The sequence below is a fragment of the Cydia strobilella genome, chromosome Z (genome assembly GCF_947568885.1).
Source record: "Cydia strobilella chromosome Z, ilCydStro3.1, whole genome shotgun sequence".
NCBI classification, from domain to species: domain Eukaryota; kingdom Metazoa; phylum Arthropoda; class Insecta; order Lepidoptera; family Tortricidae; genus Cydia; species Cydia strobilella.
The window spans coordinates 7174527-7202176 of record NC_086068.1 but is presented as its reverse complement, the minus strand read 5'-3'; the positions used below and the strand labels follow the sequence as shown (position 1 = coordinate 7202176).

Below are 27650 nucleotides of genomic sequence, written 5' to 3'. Positions count from 1 at the left end.
GACTATCTCGAGGATCCTCAGAGGGATTACTATGAGCCCTCGTTCACTCTTATTGAGGTGAGTTAGTGAGGTTTTTGAGGTACGATGCTATGAGAGTTCCTGATGTTTCTACTAGTGGAACATGACCGTATGGGAGATGACAAGGCGAAGGCGTCGCACGTACTCCAGTAAAGTAAGTAGTAGTTAAGTAAATGCGTTATAAATCACGATAATCCATTCCATTATGTGGCTTCAAGATCATCCAATTCCACTGTTCAATGAAACATATGAATTATTTATTATGATCTTTCAGTTCATGGCATGCATCGATGAATGCATTTCCACATTTGTCTTTTTTTTATAAATTCGTTATTTCACACAACTGCAGCATTGACAGAAGAGGTTATCTCCAAAGTCAAATACAACAGAATATATTATAACCCTCTTATTCATAAACTTCCACTAAAGTTGACAAGCCGCTAATCATCGTTTGTCCCTTTCCGACGTATTGGTATGATGCATAGAGTAACTTATACTAGAGCGGTACTGTCATAGTAAATTTTGTAACCACAGTAAATTCACTGCCATCTATCGACACACATTAAAACTAAAAATGAAGATTTATAAAAATACGATAAAATGTATTGAAATATGGATAAATGATTTTTTTTATTTGCATTAATTATTTTTATGATTTTGACCCATGTTCTTTTAATGATATGCGTTAAAATTGTTAAATAACAAACGAAACCGTCAACGCCATCTATACGACAGTAGGCCAAAGCTAGTAGCGCCCTCTGAACGAGAATCAAATTTTCTTCATTTTCGAGGCACGTTTTTTCCTTAGACTGTATCCATCTATTACGGAGTTATATCTATCTTTGTATACACTAAAATCTAACTTGTAAAATAGTTTCTAGTCTAGATCTTTTCAATGTTAGATTCTATGGGTCTTGCAGAGATTTTCTGCACACGTTTTAGAACAACAATGACCCTCTTTCAGAGCATGAGAAACGAAAATATATATTAATGTTTACCTACAGTTCATCGAGATGCTGTTCTCGAAGCACAACTCCATCTGGGACGCGCGCCACGACCACGTGACGCAAGAGATGACGCGCCCGCTCTCGCACTATTGGATATCCTCCTCGCACAACACGTAAGTTTTGTATGCTGTCAAGATCATGGGTGTTCTACTGCACCCATGACAGAACCAAAATCTGTAATGACACAAATCGGTATGTTGACTATTACGTTAATGAAATTACTGACATCACAGTGACACAAAATTGGCATCCTTTCCTCCTGAGACCCAGAAACAGTTCTTCTGACTTACACAATAAAAGTTCAAAATAGATTGTGGAATATACTGTACAAAAGTTTGTACGCGAGCTCTTAGGAGGCTAGGAGGCTAGTTTCATTCTCATACTGCCAACATTTTTTTTTAAATAGAACGAGGATAAATAAAAAACAAGTTTATTCCTTGACAAATCAATTTATTCCGTTGTGCAACGAAGGCTACCCATATAAATGGGTGACAAATTTACACGAAACGAAAGGATTTAATTTAATTGTAAGTGAATTAAGACTTGAAGCCTTAATTAAATTAAAAAGCTTTTATTTCGGATTTCATATTACATCCATAGACATATTATTAAAATTAAAAATTAAATTAATATTAAACTTAAAATTAACTTAAACTTAACATATTTAACATATTTAAAAAATTTACTTTTGATAGTCTGCATGTGGCGCGTGCGGTTTCGCCCAGTGGCCAAATATCGCATTAATGATTGACAAAAAATTTACAAACATGTGACATCAGTTCCCCTTTTGCCAAGTAAAAAATACCAAGATCACAATAAAATCCCCAGGTACCTAACCGGCGACCAGTTCTCAAGCGAGTCTTCCCTGGAGGCCTACGTAAGATGCCTGCGGTCCGGCTGCCGCTGCATCGAGCTCGACTGCTGGGACGGCCCCGACGGCACGCCCTTCATCTACCACGGACACACGCTCACCACCAAAATACGCTTCATGGACGTACTGCGAACCATCAAGGAACATGCCTTCATTACTTCAGACTACCCACTAATATTATCTATCGAAGACAACTGCTCCTTACCACAGCAAAGAAGAATGGCCGGCGCATTCAAAGATGTCTTCGGAGACATGCTCCTAACACAACCTTTCGAGAAAAACGAAACCAGCCTACCATCCCCTCACGATTTGAGACGCAAAGTCATTTTAAAACACAAGAAACTTCCAGACGGCGCCGAGGAAAACTCCTTCTCTATTAAACAGGAGGAGGGCAAAGAGTTAGACTTGAGGAATACTATCAAAAACGGGATTTTACTATTAGAGGATCCCGTAGATCGCGAATGGCATCCTCACGCTTTCTTCCTAACTGAAAACAAGCTGTATTACACAGAGAATTATAATACACAAGTTGAGACAGACGCGGAGAGCGATGGCGAATCGGAGACGGAGAGCAACGTTTCTGTGCCTCAGAACGAATTGCATTTCGGAGAGTGCTGGTTCCATGGTAAACTAGCAGGCAACAGACAAGAAGCGGAGGACTTATTAAGAGCTCATGCACATTTGGGTGATGGTACATTTTTAGTGAGGGAAAGTGTGACGTTCGTGGGTGATTATTGCCTGTCGTTTTGGAGGCAAGGCAAGGCGAACCATTGTCGGATAAAGTTGAAACAGGAGCGGGGGCTGACGAAGTATTACCTGATTGATTCGATTTGCTTCGACAGCTTGTACAGCTTAATTACGCATTATAGGCAGCATCCGCTGAGGAGCCAGGTGAGTTTAGTTTTAAATTGCGCAATTTAGATAGAACTATGTGAATATGTTTCGCTATTCGCGTTCGTGTACCTACACAAGTAAACATATTAGTTATTAACATTTGCCCACGCCATCGTTGGAGCAATTTGCTATTCCACTGTTAATTTATGAAAACTATACACAACAATTTTCGCGGATATCAGGAATAAATTCACAGATCATTTTAAAAACTATACTAAGGTTGCTAATGCCTTTTAAAGTAGCTTTCAATAAAACGATTTTTACTTCCTACTCACTTATTATGTCTAGATAAGAATTGCCTTAGTAAAGTACAATGAATATTGTACGGTACATTCTAAAAATATTATTAATGTCTTAGAGGCGAATGTTTGTGAACTCGGCTGTACTAAAACGTGTCAACTGTCAAGTTTATTCTCAATATGACATATTCACGTGCTTACCCAGGAATTATATCGTGCTGTGCTGTCTCACTTTATATCCTGAGACATTTTTTATGTAATAAAAATTACACCAAATCCTTATTAATGATCAGGATTCCATTACTTCTTGCGTGTTAGTATCTTGGTTTCTAAATAAACAATTGTGTCCCTAGGAGTTCCTGATTACCCTGAAAGAGCCGGTGCCCCAACCGAACAAGCACGAGGGCAAAGAATGGTTCCACCCGCAGCTGAACCGCGCGCAGGCCGAGGAGTTACTGAGAAAGGCCAACTGTGACGGCGCCTTTCTGGTGCGCCCCAGCGAGAAGGACCGCGGGTTCGCTATTAGCTTCCGGTACGTACTGTTAAAGTAATACACCAATCACCATCAAATAAAGGATTTAATACAATAAAAACAGACATAACTTGGGAAACTCCACTACGACGACGCCATTGCGGCGATGGCTATATGTCAGTTCTTGCCGCGCTATAGTAATGTGACCCTTTCTATTACCGGTTGACTCACGAAAGCCTCATTATCGGTTATCAGTACATACTTATTCATAAAATGTTACATTCTGATTTAGTTAAATTATGTTTTATCCCTTTCTTACAAATGCATAAGTCAAAATGACAGATATTGACAAATGATTCATAGCACTTTATATTAGCTAATACTAAATATCATTAATTCCAAGCATTTTCTTCTAATCTAAGTTTTCTAAGCATAGGGGAATGCTTAAATAAGTTTTCTTTAAAATGATTCTAAAAAGATTTGAAGGAATCTAAAAAGGCCAAACGGAATGAGCAGCCTCGCGATAAAATTACAGAAGCAGCTCGGTCTGGTCGGCGGACCACTTTTACTCATTGCCATATAATTAGGAGGATATAACCAAACGGAGTAGCCATTAACAGGCGTTCCCCTCTTTCGAAAGTAGTCTGCCAGTGGTCATACACAATGTATGGACTGACGATTATCTGACATGGCAATTTTGACGTTACGTATACATTTGACGTTCCCCTCCCCCGCAAAAACCGGCAGTTTTTTTTTTGTACAGAAGATTACAGACGTGGCGGCTCCGTTTAGTTATATCCTCCTAGCCATACAACGGTGTTACGAAATTCTTAGTGTGTCAGTCTGCTCCACTTACGTTCGTTTTGTATGGGATATATTCTCACTAGAATTTGCCCTTACAGCCCCACCACAGGCACATAACAACCGTATTTTACATTGAAAACTCAATTCGCACTTGTTCTTTATTGTGTGAAATGCGATAAACTACTGAATGAGCTTTCCAAAGTCACAGTTCGCACTTGCCCGATTTTTATGTGTTGTTATATGATTATCAAAGATAGATATAACTCCGTAATAGATGGATACAGTCTAAGGAAAAAACGTGCCTCGAAAATCAAGAAAATTTGATTCTCGATCAGAGGGCGCTACTAGCTTTGGCCTACTGTCTTATAGATGGCGTTGACGGTTTCGTTTGTTATTTAACAATTTTAACGTATATCAGTGAAAAAACATGGGTCAAAATCATAAAAATAATTAATGCAAATCAAAAAACTCATTTATCCATATTTAAATACATTTTATCGTATTTTTATAAATCTTCATTTTTAGTTTTAAAGTGTGTCGATAGATGGCAGTGAATTTACTGTGGTTACAAAATTTACTATGACAGTACCGCTCTAGTATAAGTTACTCTATGGTGATTATGAAATGTTAATTTCAGGACAGAGAAAGAGATAAAGCATTGTCGGATAAAGCAAGAAGGCCGCCTGTACGCCATAGGTACAGTCACGTTCGAAAGCCTGGTCGAGCTCGTCTCCTACTACGAAATACATCCGTTGTACAAGAAAGTACGACTCTGGTACCCGATAAGCGACGATATTGTTAGGAAGATTATATCTGTGAGTATTTTCATGCTGTTATACGTTGTCAGACAAAAGATTGTGAAGCGGCACCACAGAATAAGTAATAGTATTATCATACAGAACGGCCACGCACCGCCCCGCCCCGACTCGAATTACCTCGCCCCGCGACAGAAATCTGGCGGACTTCTGGCGTACTCACAGTACTATTTTTAAGCAACTTACTCACACTATGACGCATGACGCGTGTACAGACGTGCCGTTCACACATACAAACGCAAGTGATTTTTGATGTATAGCGTGTCCGCCCTGTGGCGACACTAGCATATTTTGAGTTACAAGTTAAAAATCTTAAATAGTCTCGTAGAATTTTGATAATCACTTATGCTCTGTATGCGCAATAGCCATTTCCGTTTATATGACCCCCGTATTGTAAAGTATAAAGATACAAGCAAATTTCTTCCTTATGGTAAGCGACAATGTGGTACCTTTTTCTTGAAATGTCACATATAAGCCTTTAAGAGTCCCCAGCAAGCTTGGCCGAATATCACCTATCCATACAAACGGAGTTTCGTTCTCATTTTAAAACTGCGTGTTGGATTGTAATAAATCTTTGCACATACAATGACATGAGGTATATCAGGTTCTGTAATTAGTTTATAATATATAACTCCAGTTTATGAATCAAAGGAAATACAAAGCAAAAATAAGTTTTGTATGAAAAACTTAAATTCGCTGTATTTTTTTTACTATAGTATCTGAAGCTACTCGTACATAAACTAATTAAGGGACTAGATATACCTCATATACCTTATCCTATTGTAAGTACAAAGTTTCAGAGCAATCTAGCTAGTCGTTTTAAAATGAGAGCATAACTAACGTTTCTATGAAGAACCGAGCTTGCTGGGGACTCTTGAAATGTTAAATATTAAGGATGTGCTGCTTAGAAGCCTGTATTTTGCACTCTGTTGTGTTTCCTCCCTAACAGCATTTCCAAAAATAAACTAGACTATGTTCAGTTCTAGAAACTTAACTTTGTACACGTCAAATTTCATGAAAACCGGTTAATATCTTAAACATGAAAAGTACCGGCAGTGGTATATCACTCAATTGTTCGGGCGCGCTCGGCTTATGCATGCGCAGAGTATGTACGTGAAAAAAGGGTACATATGTCACAAACACTATTAGTTTTTCCGACTGTACATGCGTTAGGGAGGAACAACCTAATTCGTAAATTTTTGCAGTCAAACATTTGTGTTATAATTATAGCATGTATGTAATGACTATGATTTTTTTCTTAGGAACCCGACGACAGCTCTGTGTATGGAACCCCGGGCTACATGGACCCCACCTCTTTCACGTCCAAGGTACGTAAGGTACCAATTTTCTCTAATACATAATAAAATTGTACTAACCGGAATGTTAAATTTTATGCATCTCTTCTATAGATAACGTGCTCTGTGACATTTTATGAAAGGTGAACGGGCAAAGGTTTTGGTAAGAGTTAAAGTGAGAATAGTATTTTTGGCTAGGTTAGCTTACGGACCGCGAGCCAGGAGCATATATCGTCAGTAATCGCCTCCCGGTTGATACTTTGTCAGATGATAGTTTAGATGCTATTATGAATTAAAAAAACGTCACGTAAAAAATACCCGCCTACCTCTTTATGACACACATACAATGTCATACCTCAATATCTCAATCTAAAATAATCCTACATGCAAAAGTTTCATGATTTTGATATCAGTACGATAAAAATGTAAGGCGGGTGGTTTTAACATGTTCATGCGACCAGCTGACAGTCTTTCCACCGCGATACAATCGGCTGACGATATTTTTTAAATTCACATTAACATCTCAACAATCTTCTGACAAAGTTACAATCGGGAGGCGATGACTAAATTTATTTACTTTGTTACGTGTTTGAGTGGCTGCCGTTCCTCAACCCACTAACAGAGCGGCAGCTGACGTCCACGAGGGCTCATTACACATCACCTTTGACCACGTTCCGAGGTTTCACCCGGGATGCTATTGGTCATGGAAATTTGATCTTGGCCCGCGGTCTTTAAGCGGTAGGTAGTCGGCTTTGCTCTATGCCTAGATATCACACACTGAGCTCCGTTTTAGACATAGACAAAGGTATACTAAGGGCGGGTTGCACCACGCACAATCAACTAACTGATCAATTTCACTATTAAGATGCCGAATCTGACGTCACGTAGTCGCACCAACTTTCGTAAATGTCACCACGGTCTCAAGCATAGACATAGTATATATAAGTAGTTATAGACGCGCCACCGAACGACCGGTGGTAAGAGAAAGAATATTCATATAAAATTTGGGCAGCATAGGATTTTTTCTCTTTCACTCTTATAAATTTCGGTAGTTCGCCTACCTATGATGCCACCCGGTCGGTGATAAGGACAAAGCATGGCACTATTATCTCTTTCCTCTTTTAGGAATCGTAATAAGACTATCTTTCTCTATCAAAGAGTGTCAGGCCGTTGGTCTCAAGAGTCGCTCGTATCATTAGACTACCAATGTTTAGAGAAAGATTCATGGTCGTTTTTCGCTTTTTTTACTGAAAATTGAGGTAAAAACTGATTTTTGAAGGCAATCCAGAAAGTACCGGGAAATACCGGTTCCATTTTTGCCTGGTACCGAAAATCCCCGTTCTTTTAAACAGTACCGGTTGTGCAATCCCTAATCATTAGCGAGGGGTCTGTGACTTCTATTGGAACTGGAAACTTAAAAAAAACTGATCAATGTTAAATATGGCGGCTGCAGCTGTCATCTCATAGATAACTGTCAAACGTTTCCTACTAGCACATTGAAATAAAGCATGGTGACGAAGACAGGTGGTTTGGTGCAATCGGCCCTAAGGGCCACTTGCACCATTAAGAAACCAGGGGTTAACCGGTTAAACCTGGAGTTACCATGGTTACCAGTACAATTCGACACTGGGTTAACGGTTTAACCGGTTAACCTCGGGTTAGTGAAATGGTGCAAGTGTCGCTAAGACTAGTAAAAGTAGTGCGTTAGAACGCAAATTTGACAGCAGATTTTTCAGTTATTTTTAATAACGGTACATATATCATAACAGTTGCGTAATGCGATAGTGTAGCAAATAGTAGTACAGTCAGCAGCAGAAGTTGCTAAGCGGGCGAGGTGTTCAAAATTACCTTGACCCGTTCTTATTCTCTTAACAATAAAGTCGCGTCAAGATCATTTTGAACACCTCGCCCGCTTAGCAACTTCTGCTGCTGACTGTAGCTATAAAATGATGGCGCCGTTATTTCTTGTGGTAACTGTATACTTCAACTCTAAGCTTGATAGTCTAGCCATATCAAAATATACGGAGCCGTACCGCTCAAACTGCCGCTGCCACGTCCGTAGTATGATGTTAGGAGTTTGGTCGTAGTACAGGAATATTCCTATAATACCATAACCATTGCACAATTTAGACTGCATATGTAATTGCTTTTGTTAAGCTTTAAAAGTCGTACAGTCTAGTCACAAATATTACATTACACAATAGTACATTTCAATGCAAGTGTTGAAAGTGTGTTATTATTTACGAGTCCCGAGATGACTTTTATGAGCCGTAGGCCGCGTATGCGAATAAAAGACACGGGAAAATTAAATAATAACACTCACACGTAAATTGAACTACGTTTTTAAATACATTGCGAAAAAATCACAATAAAACAAATATTGGTTACAGTTACGAATTTTCCCTTGAACTTGAATGATATTGTATTATATTAAATATATTAATAACGGGTCACTCACGTGTATTAAGTCGAAAACGCTCGACATGTTTCACTCCGTACCGTAAACGCCGTAATAATGCCGTAAACGAGGGTAGTTTCTCGCCCCCCCTGCCGCCACCGGCGCCCGCGCCGAGTCATCGGGCGCGGAGGGCTGCGGCCCGCAGTCTGCGCCGGCCCGTCACCGTCGACGCAAGCTCCTGATGACGCTCCTCGGTACGGAGTGAAACATGTCGAGCGTTTTCGACTTATACACGTGAGTGACCCGTTATTAATATATTTAATGTCTATGTCTCACGGAAGTTTTGTTATTAAGATATTGTATTATGTACATTATATATTATTCAGCACTATAAACAAACTACGTTCAGCGTCGATTTACATTGCAAAATATTATCACATTAACTCATTTCATACAAAAACACTTACAGTTAGGTACAATTTAAATTTAAACTAAATTTTAAGTGAAAATAGCGGGCGCCGGTTTTTTTTTTGTTCTGTTAACGACAGCATGATAGTTTCATTCAGCCAAATTAAAATAAAGTGCGTTGCTGTTGGTGTCGATCGCTTATTGCATTCATTCAGCCCAAGTCCGTGAAGTTAGAGCTGCAGGTTTGTCTGGGACGGGGAAGATTGTTTAAAATGAGTGGACACTTAATTCGAGGAAGCATTTTGCATAAAATATCACTGACATTCTAAACGGACAGGTAACCTAAATTTTTTTTTTTATTATAATAAACGGATCGGCGATTGGCACTAGTCACACCTGATGGAAAGTGAAGACAGGGCCTAAGATGGAGCTCACCGGTTCAGTAACAGCCTTTTCACTCTTGTTTTACTACAAAAACTTTAAATGGTACCTGAAGCCTGACATTAACATTACTCATATTATTAATATAATACATATGCTAAATGTACAGGATGATTTTTTAATGGCTAGCATTACTATGAGAGGTTAATATGTAGGTATTAATGTAGGCTTAACAAATCGAATTTTAACATTTGGTTTTAATACAACCTGAAATAAATGTGTGTGTTAAGCAAAAGGTAAGAAGTTTTATTAACATCACATTTCATTCCACACTTGACAAGACACGGGGAAGACCTACGGTAAAAACTTTGTCTACTTTTCATGTGCTTGCTTTACCCCCATGCGTCTGTATTGTCAAACAGAATTAAGAAGAGTGCTCACTCCATACATCGGTTTTGTTACCAAAAAGACTATTATTTTCGAAGTGTACATCTAGCGTCAAGCAGCGGAACTCTCAGTACTGCTACTCGACAATAGATGTCGCGGCAAACGGAAAGTCTAATGCTCAACGATTTTCAGCTAATATTATAACCGGATTAACCGGAACTCTATTTTTAACTCCTTCTGCTTATATTATTAGTTATAAATTGTTGAACTATACACTTTTCGTCAGTCGCGACACATGGGACATCTATTGTCGAGTAGCAGTACTGATAGTTCCGCTACTAGACGTTAGATGTAGACTACGAAAATAATAGTCTTTTTGGTAACAAAACCGATGTATGGAGTGAGCACTCTGTCTTCTTAATTGTCCTTGATATTGTATGCCTCCTTGGTTTTAAATTTGGGCGTGGTTGGTAGTTACTATATTAGGTAGATAAATTAGTAGTTAGAAGAATTTTTTTATTATAATTAAGTACGTGGCATCTTCACACCATTAAACATACAAATTGCACCTTTTGTTAAATGCTATTGAATTTGAATACTAACAGGGATTGGGATCTAATATTGTGATTTTCCAAAAGACAGTAATTGTTTTTGGGCCAGCTTGATAAGCATTATATAGAAACTTAAGGGCAACTCGCACTCCTAAAAGTTTTTGACTCCGTTTTTCTGAACCTTGACTAAACTAAAATTAGGTAAATTAAATATTTTTCGCTTACCCAACATTACGCTACTATGGCTTAAAATAAACTTTAGTAACAAAGAATGTTTGTGCTACTTAGGCTCGATCGGAAAACAAGGACTATCTGAAATTTAGTTTATGAAACAAACAATATTCTTGGTTGACGGTATTTAAACATGCATACATGACAAACTCAAAGGTAACAAACAATACAAAAACAATAAACAGTAGGAACTACATATATATTGCAACCCTAAATACAAGAACACTAAGAAGCCAAGAATCCTTGCAAGAACTGGAATATGCATTAGAAACAATAAATTGGGACATACTTGGTTTAAGTGAGGTTCGGAGATTGGGCCATAGTATTGAAGAACATGAAAAATTTATCTTTTTCCACTATGGAAAAACAGCAGGAATGTATGGTGTAGGCTTCATGATCAAAAGTAAACTCAAAAAAGCAATTGAAGGATTCCTTGCAATTTCAGAAAGAATTGCCATCCTTAACATAACACTACCTGGACATACAACACCAACTTCAATAATACAAATCTACGCACCAACAGAAGTAGCAAATATAGACATCAAAGAAAAGTTTTATGAAGACTTGAAATATGCACTAGAAAAATCACACAAAAACATCATCTTAATGGGCGACTTCAATAGCCAGCTCGGTACAAGAAAAAAGAATGAAGATCACATCCTCGGGCCTTACTCAACAGGCAAGCGAAACAACAACGGACAACGACTAATAAACTTAGCACTACAATACAACCTTAACATCATGAACAGTGTCTACAAAAAGAAACCAAACCGCAAGTGGACCTGGATATCACCAAATGGCTCCATAAGAAACGAAATTGATTTTATATTAACCAATAAACCCAAGTGGTTTTTGGACATAAATGTTATCAAACAACTCAACTTCAATACCAACCACAGAATGTTGCAAGGAAAAATACATTCCAACTGTCCAAAAGAAAGTAGAAGAAATATAATAACTGGCCAAAAACATGTCCCAGTCCCACAAACGCTCCCAGAAAACATAATCCATGACTTGAAAGCTTCCCTTGAAAACATAGAACAACAACAAAGCCTGCAAGAAAAATATAATAAATTAGAATATGGATTGCAACAAATTAACAAACAAATAAGCATTGCATATAAACAGAAAGACAAAATTGGACCCCACGCAAGAAATCTTATTAATGAACGAAAATTGCTTCTGGAAGACAGAAAAAATAATAGGTCTGCAATAGCACAGCTAAGCAAACAAATCAACCTCAGCATCAGAAAATACAAAAAGCAGACACAATCTGAAACATTCAAACATCACTTGGAAAAAACAGGAGGGATAGCAAAAGCAATGAAGGAAATGCAGGAACATAATAGCTGGATACCGAGCATGAGAAACAGAAGAACCAAAAAATTAGAAACAAAACGCAAGAATATCTCAAAAGCTGCCACCCAATTCTATAAAGAACTATATGACTGCGAAGACACTATCCCTCCAAACTCAAAGTCACTATACCAGCTCGACGAGGAGACGATACCACCAATTGAAGAAAGTGAAGTTATAAGAGCAGTGTCAACTCAAAAAAACGGAAAAGCAACTGGCGAAGATCAAATCTCTAACGAACTTCTAAAATGCACACTCCCAGCATCACTTAAAAACATCATCAAGTTATTCAATGAGATCCTTCAAAAAGAAGAAATACCTAAACAATGGACTACCTCTACTATCATCCTGCTACACAAAAAAGGCGATAGAAACGACATTGGCAACTATAGGCCCATCAGTCTTATGTCAAACCTATACAAGATATTTTCCAAAATCATACTACAACGCATAGAGAAAGTGCTAGATGAAAACCAACCAAAGGAGCAAGCAGGCTTCAGGAAAGGCTTTGCTACAATAGACCACATTCATACCATTAAACAAATAATAGAAAAGAGCAATGAGTATGGTAAGCAGTACTACCTAGCTTTTATAGACTACAGCAAAGCTTTCGACTCTTTGCTCCACAACTATATATGGGAGGCGCTGAAAATGCAAAACGTCCAGAATAAATACATAAGAATAATCAGCAATATATACTTCTGCATAACAGCTAAAATAAAACTAGAAACAGTAGGTGAGGAATTCAAACTGAAGAAAGGAGTGAGGCAAGGAGACCCACTATCACCTAAATTGTTCTCAGCAACTCTAGAACAAGTATTCAGAAACTTGAACTGGAACGAATATGGTCTAAAAATAGACGGAATGTTGCTGAGCCACTTGCGGTTTGCCGATGACCTCATACTGCTCTCGGAAAGCACAAAAGATTTGCAAGAAATGTTACAACAACTTTCTTATGAAAGCAGAAAAGTGGGACTAGAAATCAACACAGAAAAAACTAAACTTATGACAAACGGACAAAAAATTGAGCTATCAATAAACAACAACACAATAGAATATGTAAATGAATACACATATCTAGGACAAATAATTTCCCCAGAACACCAGAATGACAAGGAAACAGAAAACAGAGTGTGTATTGCATGGAAAAAATACTGGTCATGGAAAGAGATTATGAAAAATCCAGATATCCCACTAAAATGCAAAAGTAAACTGTTTAACTCTTGCATCCTCCCTAGCATGACCTATGGTTGCCAAACATGGGCCTTAACGCAAAAGAATAGGAAATCCTTAGAAGTGTGCCAACACAACATAGAGAGAAGTATTCTCAACATAAAGAAGAAAGACAAAATAAGACTAAGCACCATAAGAAATAACACAAAACTAATGGATGTATCCTATGTAACAAGTAACCTTAAATGGAAATGGACTGGGCACATGCTGAGAGAACCAGGACAGAAATGGTCAAAAATTGTTACAACTTGGTACCCCAAAGATGGGAAACGGAAAAGAGGCAGGCCTTACCGCAGATGGGAAGATGACATAAGAGCTATCGCTGGTCCAACATGGACAAGAAGAGCAAGCAACAGAGAGGAATGGAAGGTCTTAGGGGAGGCCTATGCCGGGAGGCAAGTCGACCGATGTCAATAAAAATACCAAATAACATATACGACAAAGAACTTTATTATTATTATGTTTAAATTAAGAATTCGACATGTTTTGTTTTTCTTTTCCTAAAACTTGACAAAAAAATGTAATTTTTTTAATTTGAGGTCGAAATAAATGGCTATTTTATTTTATTTATTTTATTTTATAATTAAGTACGTACATATTCACACCATTAAACATACAAATTGCACCTTTTGTTAAATGCTATTGAATTTGAATACTAACAGGGATTGGGATCTAATATTGTGATTTTCCAAAAGACAGTAATTGTTTTTGGGCCAGCTTGATAAGCATTATATAGAAACTTAAGGGCAACTCGCACTCCTAAAAGTTTTTGACTCCGTTTTTCTGAACCTTGACTAAACTAAAATTAGGTAAATTAAATATTTTTCGCTTACCCAACATTACGCTACTATGGCTTAAAATAAACTTTAGTAACAAAGAATGTTTGTGCTACTTAGGCTCGATCGGAAAACAAGGACTATCTGAAATTTAGTTTATGAAACAAACAATATTCTTGGTTGACGGTATTTAAACATGCATACATGACGCGTATCATTTCCATCCTAACCTCCAGGTAACAGTAAAGGCGTTATACGACTACCGAGCCCGTCAAGAAGACGAGCTGTCGTTCTGCAAGCACGCCATCATCACCAACGTGGATAAGCCCGACGTTGGCTGGTGGCGGGGCGACTACGGCGGCAAGCGGCACCATTGGTTCCCAGCCAACTACGTGCAGGAGATAGAGACCAGAGTGCCGGATATCGCTGTGAGTAGACATCACCACACGAGTATCATTAGGCGGGGGTCCTTACATGGCGGCCCGGCTGACGGCGTATCGTCTTCGAACTTCAGTACCGCAATAACCGTACAGGACAGTAGTAATGAGGGCTCAAAATTATTATATGCTTATTTGTATAAAATCAATACGTTCTAATATACACAAAGGTATTTTAACGTCTAAATGTGCCAATTTTTTTCAACCTGGTTAATTTTGCATATATTTTAGTAGGCACTTTTTTTAAAACACTAACATTTATTGAGCTATACGAGTACCTATCTATTGTTTACCATAATTAATCAAAGATGGACAAAAATTTACACAATTATGAATAAGGAGTGAAAATTTCCGATAAAAAAGCTTGAAACCCCCAAAACTTCAATGCATTTGATATTTTGAAAGACCTTTACACTAGCGCCCCAAGCGGCGAAATTAAACGCGGTAGCCCTCATTGACAGTTATGAATTGTGTGAAATGTCATACATCAACAATATCAACATTAGGCCAATATACTACATTAGGCATACTTACGTTTGTGCAGAACATAGAAATGAGAGTGCCGGATATCGCTGTAAGTTGTCATCATCGTATGTGGTATCATACCTTTAAACGAGCTATTCTTGTATATACTCGTATCTATCTCTATATATATATATATTTCGGGGATCTCGGAAACGGCTCTAACGATTTCGATGAAATTTGCTATATGGGGGTTTTCGGGGGCGAAATATCGATCTAGCTAGGTCTTATCTCTGGGAAAATGCGCATTTTTGAGTTTTTATGTTTTTCGATATTCCCAGATATTTTTCGATAAAAAGGGACCTTATTGTCGATGGCGCTTACGCCATTATAAACTATGCTCTGATATAAATATAATGCCGCGCGACGCTGTGCGGCGTAAGCGCCATCGACAATAAGGTCCCTTTTCATAGAAAATGCCCCATATGATACACCACTAGGCAGAATTCCGAACTTCAAGAGAACACATCAGTGACTAATATTGACATTCCTCATTCGTACACGGTGACCCAGCCAGTGACGGATGACGTACGAAAACATGTTTATGCTAGCTTAACCCTACGAACTCCACGCCTAGCTGAACCTTGTTGGAATGTGGACGCCTTTGGCCGTCAAAGGGTTAAAAGAAAATATATCAAATCGTTAATGTAACCCTTTTCAGAGTTGTCTAGAAACAGACGCGAGCGCCCTCGGTTCCTGGCAGAAGGGCGTGGTGGACGTGAACGGCGCCGTCGTGGACCTGTTCGTGGGCGAAGAGGACGGTTCACCGCGCTGGCTCGTGCGGATACAGAGCCCCAGCATGTGCGCGCCGTTTGAGATGCGCGCGCCTAACAACGAGCTAGCACTAGAGTGGCTCTCAGCTATCAAGGAGGCTGCACACAGGTTTTTTTTTAATTTATTATTTATTGAATAAGGAAACAAATTACAGTTTATTAGATTATTACAAGACCCATCGTAGGCAAAACCTTAACCTTATATAAAGAAAAACAATATTATATCCTATACCTTATCATAACTATGATTCTTAGTGTTGGAAATAGGCCACAAACGTAAGCGCCTGCTGTTTTACCACATGCAATACGCACGACGCAGCGCATGAAGTTTCTCGAGTTCTAGGGGATTTCTTGCCATACTTACGCGACTAGCTACGTTTCATGTTAATCTTCATTTAAGTTTTTAAAATATATAGCTTATATATACATAGCTTGTGTCGTTAGTTTTTAATTTAAGGTAAAGTCTGCATCTTTTCAAATGACTTTCGTCGAAGGGTAGGTTGCACCAAACCGTCTGTCACCGTTAAAGCGTTCGCTAAATTTTATCGTTGTTGTTTTCATAGTTAACTGTTGAGTGACGTTGATCAGTCCGCTAAATGTGGTTGGAGCAACTGGCCCTAAGACGGTAATCTGTTAAACAAAAGCCTTTGTTCCTTTTGTGCGTGCGGTCGCCCATTGTAACGTAACCCTTTTCAGAGTTGTCTAGAAACAGGCATGTATGTGTCTTGTTAGGCAAACAGGAATTTTTAATTATAGTTTGTCAAAGGACTATCTCATTTCAAACATAGACAGGGAGAATCATACTATCTTTGTCTTACACTATTACTAGCACCCAAAAGAAAAGCATGAGTATAGTTTTTTTTGTTCTTATTTACTGTCAATTTGATTTGACCAACTTTAGTAATTAAAAATTGATAAAACTTTAAAGGCCGATACAGTCGGACTGCAACCCGACTGCAATTTGTATGGGAACTGCACGCCGACGTTGCAGTTCGCGTGCAGAGGGGCTACCGCGAAAACCGAAATTCGCAAATTGCGGGGATCTTTCTCTTTTACTCCAATGAAGGTGTAATTTGAGTGACAGAGAAAAATGCCCGCAATTTGCGAACTTCGATTTTACGCGGTTATAGCCCAGTTCCCATACAAATTGCAGTCGGTCTGTATCGGCCCTAAAAGCTTGTAATTATTACCTTGGATTTTTTTTATCACCTTAGATTTAGAAACAAGTTTAAGTTTCGACGTATATGTAGCGTGTCAATAAGTAATGGCGTTATTTATAAACGCGTTACTGGCCTGAATTAGCTATAAATCGTTTGTCTTTTTCTGTCATTTTGAGTTATGTATTTGAAAGAAAGGCATAAAACATAATTTAACTAAATCAGGCCCGTAAAGTTTTACGAATAAGGGGGTTAATGTATTTTTTTTATGTAGCGCGAGCGCGAGGTCTCTTCAGCACCGCAAAATGGAACGCACCTGGCGCATAGCTCGCGAAATGTCCGACCTCATAGTCTACTGCCGTTCCGTCGCCTTCAGCCAGGACCGCCTCCGGAACAAGGGCTTCGTCTTCAACGAGATGTCCTCCTTCCCCGAGACCAAAGCGGAGCGCTTTATGTGCCAACAAGACAACAACTTCTTCCTCAAATACCACACCATACAACTCAGCAGAATCTACCCCAAAGGTCAACGCATAGACTCCTCTAACTACAGCCCGGTTCAATTTTGGAACTGCGGATCTCAAATGATAGCACTGAACTACCAAACTGCCGATAAACCAATGCAATTGAATATGGGGAAGTTTAAAGAAAACGGCGGTTGCGGCTTCGTTCTAAAGCCTCAATTCATGTTCGAGGAAGGCTACAGCCCCTACGACAAAAGGAGTATAGAGAGGAAAGTGAGCCCCGTGACGGTGATGCTCAGAGTTATTGGGGCGCGGCATCTGTGCAAATCTGGGCGGGGCACGGCGAGTCCCTTCGTGGAAGTGGAGATCATTGGGGCTGATTACGATTCAGGGACCAAGCTTGTTACTAAGACTGTCGGTAAGTGTATTTGTACATTTGTTTTCGTTTGTAAATTTTACTGCTGTTATAATATAACTACGGTATGAAGGAGCTTTTGTACTCTAAGCGACCCACCTACCCACACATACAGGAAAATTTTACAGTCAAATTTGAATTAAGAGAATATAATTAAATTTGTTTTGTTTTGAAATTGATTGAACCAGAACAAAAGCAACTCTGTTCTATTTAGTAATGATTTACCCCCTTATTCGTAAAAGTCTACTAAAGTTGTGAAACCGCTAATGATCGTTTGTCCCTTTCCGTCATTAATACATCGGAAAGGGACAAACGATTATTAGCGGCTTGTCAACTTTAGTAGGCGTTTATGAATAAGGGGGTTAAACTTTAGAAGTGATTAGTACATTCAGCATAACTCAGCATCAAATACTCTGTAGCAGCAGCAGTGCGAATATCCTCGCTTCGGGTATTCTCGGCTCCGCATTGCTCCGAGCAATTATTAGGGTTGGCACAATTTGACGTCTAAAATTTTCACAGATGATGTATTTTTGTCGCCGCTATAACAACAAATACAAAAAACAGAATAAAATAAATATTTAAGTGGGGCTCTCATACAACAAACGTGATTTTTTTGCCGCTTTATGCGTAAGGGTTCCGTCCTTCATGCGCGAGTCCGACTCGCACTTCGCCGGTTTTTTTGCAATGGGGTTGGCAACTGTCAAAGGTTTGCAGAGATAGCGCCATCATAGCTTGCCCCTTTTTGTATGAGATTTGGCTTAAAGGGCTGGCATCCAGGGCATTAAAAAAAACAAAAATTTGACACAATTCTAGGGTTTGACAGGGCAAGCTATGCTGGCGCCATCTGCTAAATATTTCACCGGCCAACCCCATTATTACTCTATATAGTTGTTCGTCAAAACATTCACGACTCCTTTTGATATTTATATTTAGGTTTATAGAACTTTATTTTCTCAAAGAAATTATACATTTCACTTCAGAGAAACTTAACTACAGCAGAATTAAATATAAATAATCAGTAAGTATAGCGAGTGCATGCGTACTCACTTACAAAGCTCTTAATTAACTAAAACTTAGAAATAAATAAATACTAAAACTTATGTTTGGTAACTACCAAATTAACTAAACATCCGTAACATTTAAGAACCAAAATGCTACTTTTTTATTACCTTATTGGAATGCACGGCGGTTGATATTGGGCAGTGTACGACGTGTACGTCTTTGGCGGTGAAAGGGCCCGGTAAAGTGTGTCTAGAAAATGAGAGTATTATATCTCTTGATCATGTTTTGCAGCCGATAACGGCATCAACCCGGCATGGAACGACATATGCGAGTTTGAAGTGTGCAACCCCGAGCTGGCGCTCATCCGATTCCTGGTGCAGGACGAGGACATGTTCGGAGACCCCAACTTCATCGGGCAGGCCACCTACCCCCTCAAGGTTTGTCTCGTAATGTCTTTACAATATACTTACATATACTGTTTTAGTAAACACCGCCAATCCACTATTAATCAATTTTTATCAAGCAGACAGAACATTCTTACGGTAGATGTCTTACGGTAGAAACAAAAAGGAAATAAGAAATAAGCGGTTTTGACTTATTTACAATATTAGTGGTGGTAATTGCTATAACTGTTTCAAATTTTAGGTATCTATGTCAAACGGTCTCTGAGAAAAACGCATTTAAGTGATTTGCAAGACCGAAGTGATCCCATAAGTGTTCCGTTTGTCAAAACAAAGTTTTGCACGGAACACTAAAAATGAAAATATTTGTACAGTTCTGGAAAGCGATTATAGTCAATATAGACATTTGATCCTCAAAGCAAACCAGACCGACTGATAGGGAATATTACGCGAAACTGCGCAGAGGGGCGCCACTACCACAATCTGAAGGTCTATCGCGAAACAAGAAAATCGAAATTTCGTTATCGAGCATCTCTGTCACTCTTGCATATTCGAGCGATAAAGAGGCAGATAGCGAAATTTCGGATTCGCGATTTCCGGTAGGTCCTCTGTAAACAAACCGCCTTGATGCATCAATGTCATATTTTATAATCTCTGTTTAAGGTACAGTATGTATAAGTTACTCTATGGTTTACTAAACAGGCTAGTCCTGCACTCTGGTGGTAGAACATTGCAGTAATATCCCCTATTAAAAAAAACTTGTAATCTAGCTTATTAAAGTTATTAAGGAGTTAAATACGTACATTTTCTTTGCAATTTACCCATACAACAAATAAAAATGTGCATTTACCTTACAGGGCCTACGGACCGGATACCGAAGCGTGATCCTGACCAACGGTTACTCTGAGGAGCTGGAGCTGTCATCTCTCTTAGTTCATCTCAAGCTGGTCCAAGGTCACTGATCAACACATGCAGCCACCGTCAAAAGTGGCCACAAACGTAAACAAAACTGTACTACAGCTTGAGCCCTAAAAATTTACATCTGACGTACGTATACAGGATGATATAAACCAGGAGTAGAGATGTGAAGTCTAAGAACAAATCGTGCTCCGAGTTGGGGGCGTAAAGTTGATGGCGCTGTACGAAGTGTATGGCGACAAATATATTGTGGTAACTGAATGAGGGCTACCGCGTTTAATTGCGTGCGTGTTTCAAAATGTCAAATGCATAGAAGTTTTGGGGGTTTTAAGCTTATTTATCGGGAATTTTCGCTCCGTAAATAATAGATATAGCTCAATAAATTTGTGGTTAACGAAGTGCCAAATAAAATATATGAAAAATTAAACAGGTTGAAAAAATGGCACATTTAAGACGTTAAAATACCTTTGTGTATATTAGAACATTAATTTTACAAAAATTAGCATAAAAGAATTTTGAGATCTGTTTTTCTGGACCTACATTTACAGTGGTGCCAACTGGTGAGCACAAAAACGGTAGCCCTCATTGCTTAAGGTCAACTTTTGACAACCAGAGTAATGGTTGACGAAATATAATTTGCACCGATCTTTCGAACAACTGGTATGTCGAATCGGTTCATATGATATTTCGTCAACTACCACATAATATACTTACTTGACATATCGCCTCTATACTTACCTAACCTCGTATCTCACTCATTTGATGACAAAAACACCCGTATTCCGAATGAAAGAAAAGCGACATTTCCATTAAATGATTGTTGCAGATATGAGGTTGAGTAAGTATAGCGACGATATCTTAAGTTACGGTGTATCAGGCTCGTACGCCAGAAAGGTGCAGATTGTAGATAATATTAAATGTACCAAATGGTGTAATGTCGAATGACCCGTATAGTGGCAAATTGGCAATATACCGCCTCAAACAGGCATAGAATTACGGTTAAAAATGAAATGTTTTGATAGAGATTCCAACCAACAGCTACAACAGTTTTATTGAAAAATGTGGTGCTATCAAGATTTCAAATATTGCAGCTGATATATTCACATAAAATTGTGTCAGTCTATAGACTATTTATGGAAAGTTTAAATTAATTTTTAAATATCAGATATCAATGATATTGTACCTTAGGAGAGTTAGCACATCGTCAGGTGATAACCAAAACTGACTAATTACTACCACAAGTTAATAGCCATAGTAAACTATATTAATACTTATTTAAGGTTGATTTTTGTTTGATTTTTTTTTATTAATTACGTAATTAGTGAGTTTTGGTCGTCACCTGACGATATTATTGTTTGCTCTTTTACTCAGGTTGGTGCCATTAACACATTGCGTCATAAAGCCATGGAAAACAAATAATTAGCACCAAATATGTCACTTATTACAAAGTAACTTGGAATTTGTCGTGATTTTAAGCAGGTTGTTATTTCATATGCCCAATTGTTTATATTGAAAGGAAATCGTACAAAACGTACCTATTTATTAGACTGAATTTACTATGTATTTACTAATTTACTAATCTTCAGGGCAGTGAAAAAAAATCAATTGTGATCACAGTCATGATCAAATATCATACATTTCATGGACTGTTAGATAGTGAAATCGAGGAAAACTAATGAACGCATGGTGCTTTATGTAGTGTCCACATTTAAACGTTTGAATTATTAAGTTCAAGTCGCTAACATATAGTCCGACAAGACAAGAAATTGTAGAAAATTATTGAGGGCGCCACTTCCTACGTAACTGTCACATTTTTGACGTAAAATGCTGCAATTTTGTATGGATTTGTATAAATAAAATAAAATGGAACTAAATGCAACACCAGTTGGCTTGTCACAACAATCGCATGTATGTCACATTTTTGTAAATAACTTATTTTAAAATATTTCTATGTTAAATTAGTTATCTTTCGAAGAAAATAAATAGTAAGCATCAAAATGAATAAAAAACAAAACTTAGTTAAACTCGGAACATAACTTAGAACGTATTTTAAAGGCGGTTGGCCAGTATATAAAGTTGGCCGATTGTGATCTGATTTAAAGATGTTTATATTATAAATGATCTGCTCAATTCTAAAGTGACGGCTAAGTATCTATTAATAAATAAGTTTAGTTAAGTGTGTATATATATTAGCCTGATTTAGTGTCATTGCTGGGCAAAGGCTTCCCCTCGTTTCCTCCACTCAACCCTGTTGTTTGTAGTTTCCCGTCAGTCCGGATAAAATACGTCCAAGTTGTTCCGCCATCTCCTTTTCGGCCTGCCTGCACCCCGGCCTCCGGCCAGCACCAACTATGGTGTTCCGTGGGTCCCACTCTGTAACCATTTTGGCCCACCTTTCAGGGTGCATGTGGCAGACATGTCCCGCCCAGTCCCGCCAAGCTGAGCGGTCTTGACCCCAACCCCGCTCCGATCCGTGTTTCTGATTCTATCAGTTCTGCGAACACCTACTCCCTTATTCATAAATCTTTACGTGCTCGATTTAGTTCAATTATGTTTTATCCCTTTCTAACAAATGCATAAGTCAAAATGAGAGATATGACAGATAATTCAGGCCAGTAACGCGTTTATTATTTTTATGAATAACGCCACTAGTATACTGCGCTCCATCGCTCGCTGGCAAACCTTAAGTTTGGACTTTAAAGTCTCAGCTCAGTTAATGACCATGTTATAGTCACGATATACATGTCGATGAGTTTGCGCTTGAGACAGGGGAATGTTACCCTTTAATGGCGTCTTCATGAACTTACACTATAAGTTTATATCGTACATTTTATATTGATAAATCAAGGCACCGTTGTACAATTATTGATGAAATACGCAGTATTTTGGTCTAATTTATCTATTGTAAAGTTTTGATGTTAGATAAAAATATCCGTTACATATGTCAACGCCAAACATGTTGCCTGTTGAAGCTCAGTGGCGCCCTCAATAAATTTCTAAAATTGTATGTACCACTATACTGTAAAACGTCAAATTTTCTATGAAAGATGATTTTGCTAATTAAGTAACGGCAACATTTATTTATCGTGGCTTAACTAGCATTTTATGATGGATAGAACTAAACAGTACTTTTCTAATCGTGATACGTGCAGGATAATAGATGTGTATGGCACATAGCAATATCTTGTTGCATAATATAATACTTTTAAATTGAAAAGAATAATCTTATGGGGGATCGATGTTATTTTTGATGACGTCAGACAGCATGTCAATTTTTAATGGGTAGGGATAAATCAAAGACATAGTTGTATGATTTTACGAAGGCAGAAATTTACAATATGTAATTGGAATTACGAAATAGTACGGGGTCGTAGTCTAAAATATGGCCAATTTGGGACAAAATACCATATTTTTCACATTTTTGTGCTAATGCGCCCTGTTAAGACGAAAGGGGACGTCACGTAACCGCTTCTACATACTACGTTTGTATGCAGAAGCGGTCGTTCCCTTTCTCTTAATATTTTGAATGTTTTATTCGTAATATTAATCATTTACTGAATGATACCAAACGGTTATTAATTGTGATAGAGGGATAAAGTCTAAGAAAAAAAACGTGCCACCCAGTTTGACAGCCGACACAGATGGCGCTGTACTGCGCCGTATATGATGTGATCACTTAATTGTAAAACGTTCAGTTGTGACAACCATAGTGGCCGCATATTATACTGATACTCATAATACATAATATTACTAGGTACAGAAGGTTCACTCTCTAACAAAACGCGTCTATTACGACAGTTATGACCGCCAGGTGGCGCAAGCGCGAACTAGCATCTGTTCCGTAGCGGTGCGCGGCAACTAGTGCAACTACTATGGCTAGACACTAAAATTGGTGTGGGCCGCATGTACTTGTTGCAACGCGACGAAATCGCGGAGCGAGCCACGCCTGCCCATACGCCAGCCAGCGCCATCTCGTGTAGCTGTCAAAATCGAGGCATAAAATTGTAAAAGACCACTAATATAGTCACGATTAATAAATATTTGATGATACCTGCGTAAGCATAATATTATATTGCGTATATATTTAATGTTTATTGACAACAGTGCTATTTAATATTTTTTTAACAAAATAATTGTATATAAAGCTATATATACGAGTATGTAGATTAGATGTATATAGTTTTATTGACGCTTTTATATAATCATTTATACAATGTTATGAAATAATTATACGTAAGTAATGTAGTGATTTTATTAAATTAAAACAATGTTTTAAATTATTAGTACCTATACAAAAAATAATAATGAATTACTAAATCACATATCCGTTTCTTAAGATCTATACATATTCAGTAGAAATAGATATACATGTAAATATGATTATTTTTTTGGATAATATTTGCTGTCAAGGATTGATGAGTTGATGACTTTTTTATTAATAGGATCAGTCGATCAGGTTTGTTTTTAGGGTTCCGTACCCAAAGGGTAAAAACGGGACCCTATTACTAAGACTCCGCTTTCCGTCTGTCTGTCTGCCTGTCACCAGGCTTTATCTCATGAACCGTGATAGCTTTCATTACCACCGCGTTAGCTAACTAGACACTTGAAATTTTCAGATGATGTATTTCTGTTGCCGCTATAACAAAAAATACTAACAATACACTCCTTTTTTTGGGCAGTCGTGTAAAAAGTACGGAACCCTCGGAGGGCGAGTCCTACTTGCACTTGTCCGGTTTTTAGGATCAAATTAATGTCTATATGGGACCCGTTGCATTAAAGCAATACCAAAGTCAGAAATGATAGTCAAATCAAAGTCCGACAGTCGTACTTCACTCGCGAAACGCTCCTAACAAAACGAGAAGTGAAAGTGACGTCACCGTCCAACTGAGAACCCATCTTAGTATGGAAAACAAGAAATCTCTGCGATTTTGTCGGTGAAATATTGCGTTTATGTATATAGTTGATAGTTGGTATATTTTTTTTTTTAATAAAATGTAAGGAATCGAATTTTTGAATGTAAAAAAAAAACTTTATCATTTGCATATATTATTTTAATATCCACATTATTGTGATAAATTGCTCATTTGCTATCAATTTTACTAGATTTTTTAATTTATTTGATTTAACATTAAAGCTCTCTTTAACTAGATCTGTTACTCGTCACAAGAAACTATCGAAAGGAATTTTTTTTCATGCTCTGAAAGTGGGTCGTTGTTCTAAAGAGTGTGCAGAAAATGATACGTTTCTGTTCTAGAGGACTGTACTTTCTAAGTACGTTTTTTCTTTTTTTTTTACGAAAATCATATAAATTTTAGTTTTGAATGGATTTGTTGTACAATTTTCATAAATAACGACATTTTTACCTAAATTGTTAATTGAAAGTACCCTCAATAAATACTACTGAAGTGTATAGTTAGTCATGTTTTTTTAAATGCACGTGTATTTTTTATTTTTATTTATTGTTATACATATAAAGCGCCAAACTGTATAACAGTTTCTTGGCGGTGCGCTTTACTTTCCTCGTATTCGAAATAAAAAGTAGAGCGTTAAACTCGGGAGGAAGGCACCATTTCAGTCTCAGACTACCTACCTCGACAGAAATGGGTGCCTTTCATCCCTTGGTTAGCAATTTACCATACTAGATTCTAATCATTTATCCTGCGCAGTACGCTGCAGTTGGCCGTGAACCAAATTGTATGTTTATATTTTGAATGATTGACGTGAATAATTATATTTTTCATTCTTAACAACATTGGTTGTAAATTTGGTTGATGGAAATCATAGAAAGGAAATAAATTACTTTTTAGTATTACTTACTACTTAGTATTTATAAAAATCTCGCTCTACTTATACATATTTTACATGAGAGACTTTTTGAAAGAGTTAATGCATAAAATTAACTGGCCTACACCATATAAGGTAGTTTTAGGGCCTGTTTCACAATATCCAAGTAAAGTCCTGAATAAGCTACTTACCACTTATCTGACGAATAAAGTCATCGTTGGCGTTTCACAATCTCTAAATAAGCATTATCTGCTGGATAAAGTGCTTTTTTTGTAGGAAATTTTATCTGGCATTAATTTATTTGTTAATTAGCTATCCAATACTTTACTTGGACATTATGAAACAGGCCCTTAAAGATTCAACGTTAGATACATATAGATAGATTTTAGTGTGTGTGATTTAGGCCATCTATTGGTCATATTGTAAAAATCTGTTAACAAACAAGCAACCGAAATATCGATTAGCGCACTATTTGATTTTGAGTAAATATAACATTTACGGGTCCCAAGTGTCCTAACCAAAATTAATACGAGACTACTAAGTACATGTAGCATGTATAAAAAAATATAACTTGAAGTCGCTTAGTTATTGTTTTATAAGCTCTTTTCAAAGCACGGGAATGAGTCGTCAAAATATTTTTTTCAATACAGTTGCTCAAAAAGTGCTACTTTACGTAGCTGTTTAGCGTGCGGAAAGTTGGTTTTCGCGAACTAGTGCTTTTTACTTTTCCATTTTTTTTATGTATACTTGTTGAACTTGTTCCAATTCACGACTACTTATTGATGAGTGTTAATATTAGTTTCCTTTAAACGTCGTTAAATACATAAAAATCTACTGTTAATGTAAAATATACATATTTCATATTTTATTACTTACCTCTTCATCATTATAACACGTTTATTTTTTTATATATTGAAAAGCCGTTCTTAATAAGTTGTCTGAATGGAACGGAATAGCTATGGAAGGTAGAGATAGGAATAGCTGCCGAAACGCCTGTCAAAGAAGACGCGTTTTTTCTTACTGCAAGCATGTCTTAAGCTTCCAAAGTTTTTATTCCTTGTAGTTTTTATTATTTTTTCGCAACTGTATTAAAAAACGTCGTTCGATACACGTGCAGAAATGTCATTCTTCACCCGTCCCGAGTCTTGCCCAAGATATCTCGGTACTCGTGTAGTAATGACATACTTTCCGCACTAGCATCGAAATGTACAGTCGCCATCAGACATATCGGAGCGGCCGAGGTGCTCAAAAATATCTGATGGCGACTGTACTATTATTCAAATAGGCCTAGCAACAAGCATTTTTAAATTGACAAGTTTTACAAATATTACCTTAATCTAAATATCAGAGCAATTATGACGTCATTGGCGGTCAAAGTGTTATAAATATTAACACAATGGAATGTTGAATGTTATTCATTGAGAAGTGACCTTAGAAGTCTATAATGTTGGTGCTATTGGAAAATGTATTACAGGTGTTGTACAGTCGCCATCAGATATATCGGAGCGGCCGAGGCTCTCACAAATATCTGAACACGCCTCTATTGTCAAGGCGTTAGTGCGTGTTCAGATATTTTTGAGCACCTTGGCCGCTCCGATATATTTGATGGCGACTGTACCTACAACTTTGAATTGATACCTTCAC

General features: G+C 37.7%; 1 protein-coding gene across 1 annotated transcript in view; it reads left to right on the top strand.

Annotated features, from left to right (window-relative positions):
- LOC134755039 (1-phosphatidylinositol 4,5-bisphosphate phosphodiesterase gamma-1) overlaps positions 1-20356 on the top strand; it is a 31277-nt gene extending 10921 nt beyond the window's left edge. The window contains exons 6-15 of the mRNA XM_063691517.1: positions 1023-1138; positions 1854-2787; positions 3383-3561; positions 4943-5120; positions 6383-6448; positions 14373-14564; positions 15757-15977; positions 17300-17904; positions 19195-19340; positions 20162-20356. Coding sequence (XP_063547587.1) covers positions 1023-1138; positions 1854-2787; positions 3383-3561; positions 4943-5120; positions 6383-6448; positions 14373-14564; positions 15757-15977; positions 17300-17904; positions 19195-19340; positions 20162-20266 — 2742 coding nt within the window. The 3' untranslated portion in view covers positions 20267-20356. The remainder of the gene's footprint in view (positions 1-1022; positions 1139-1853; positions 2788-3382; positions 3562-4942; positions 5121-6382; positions 6449-14372; positions 14565-15756; positions 15978-17299; positions 17905-19194; positions 19341-20161) is intronic.
- Positions 20357-27650: the final 7294 nt, after the last annotated feature.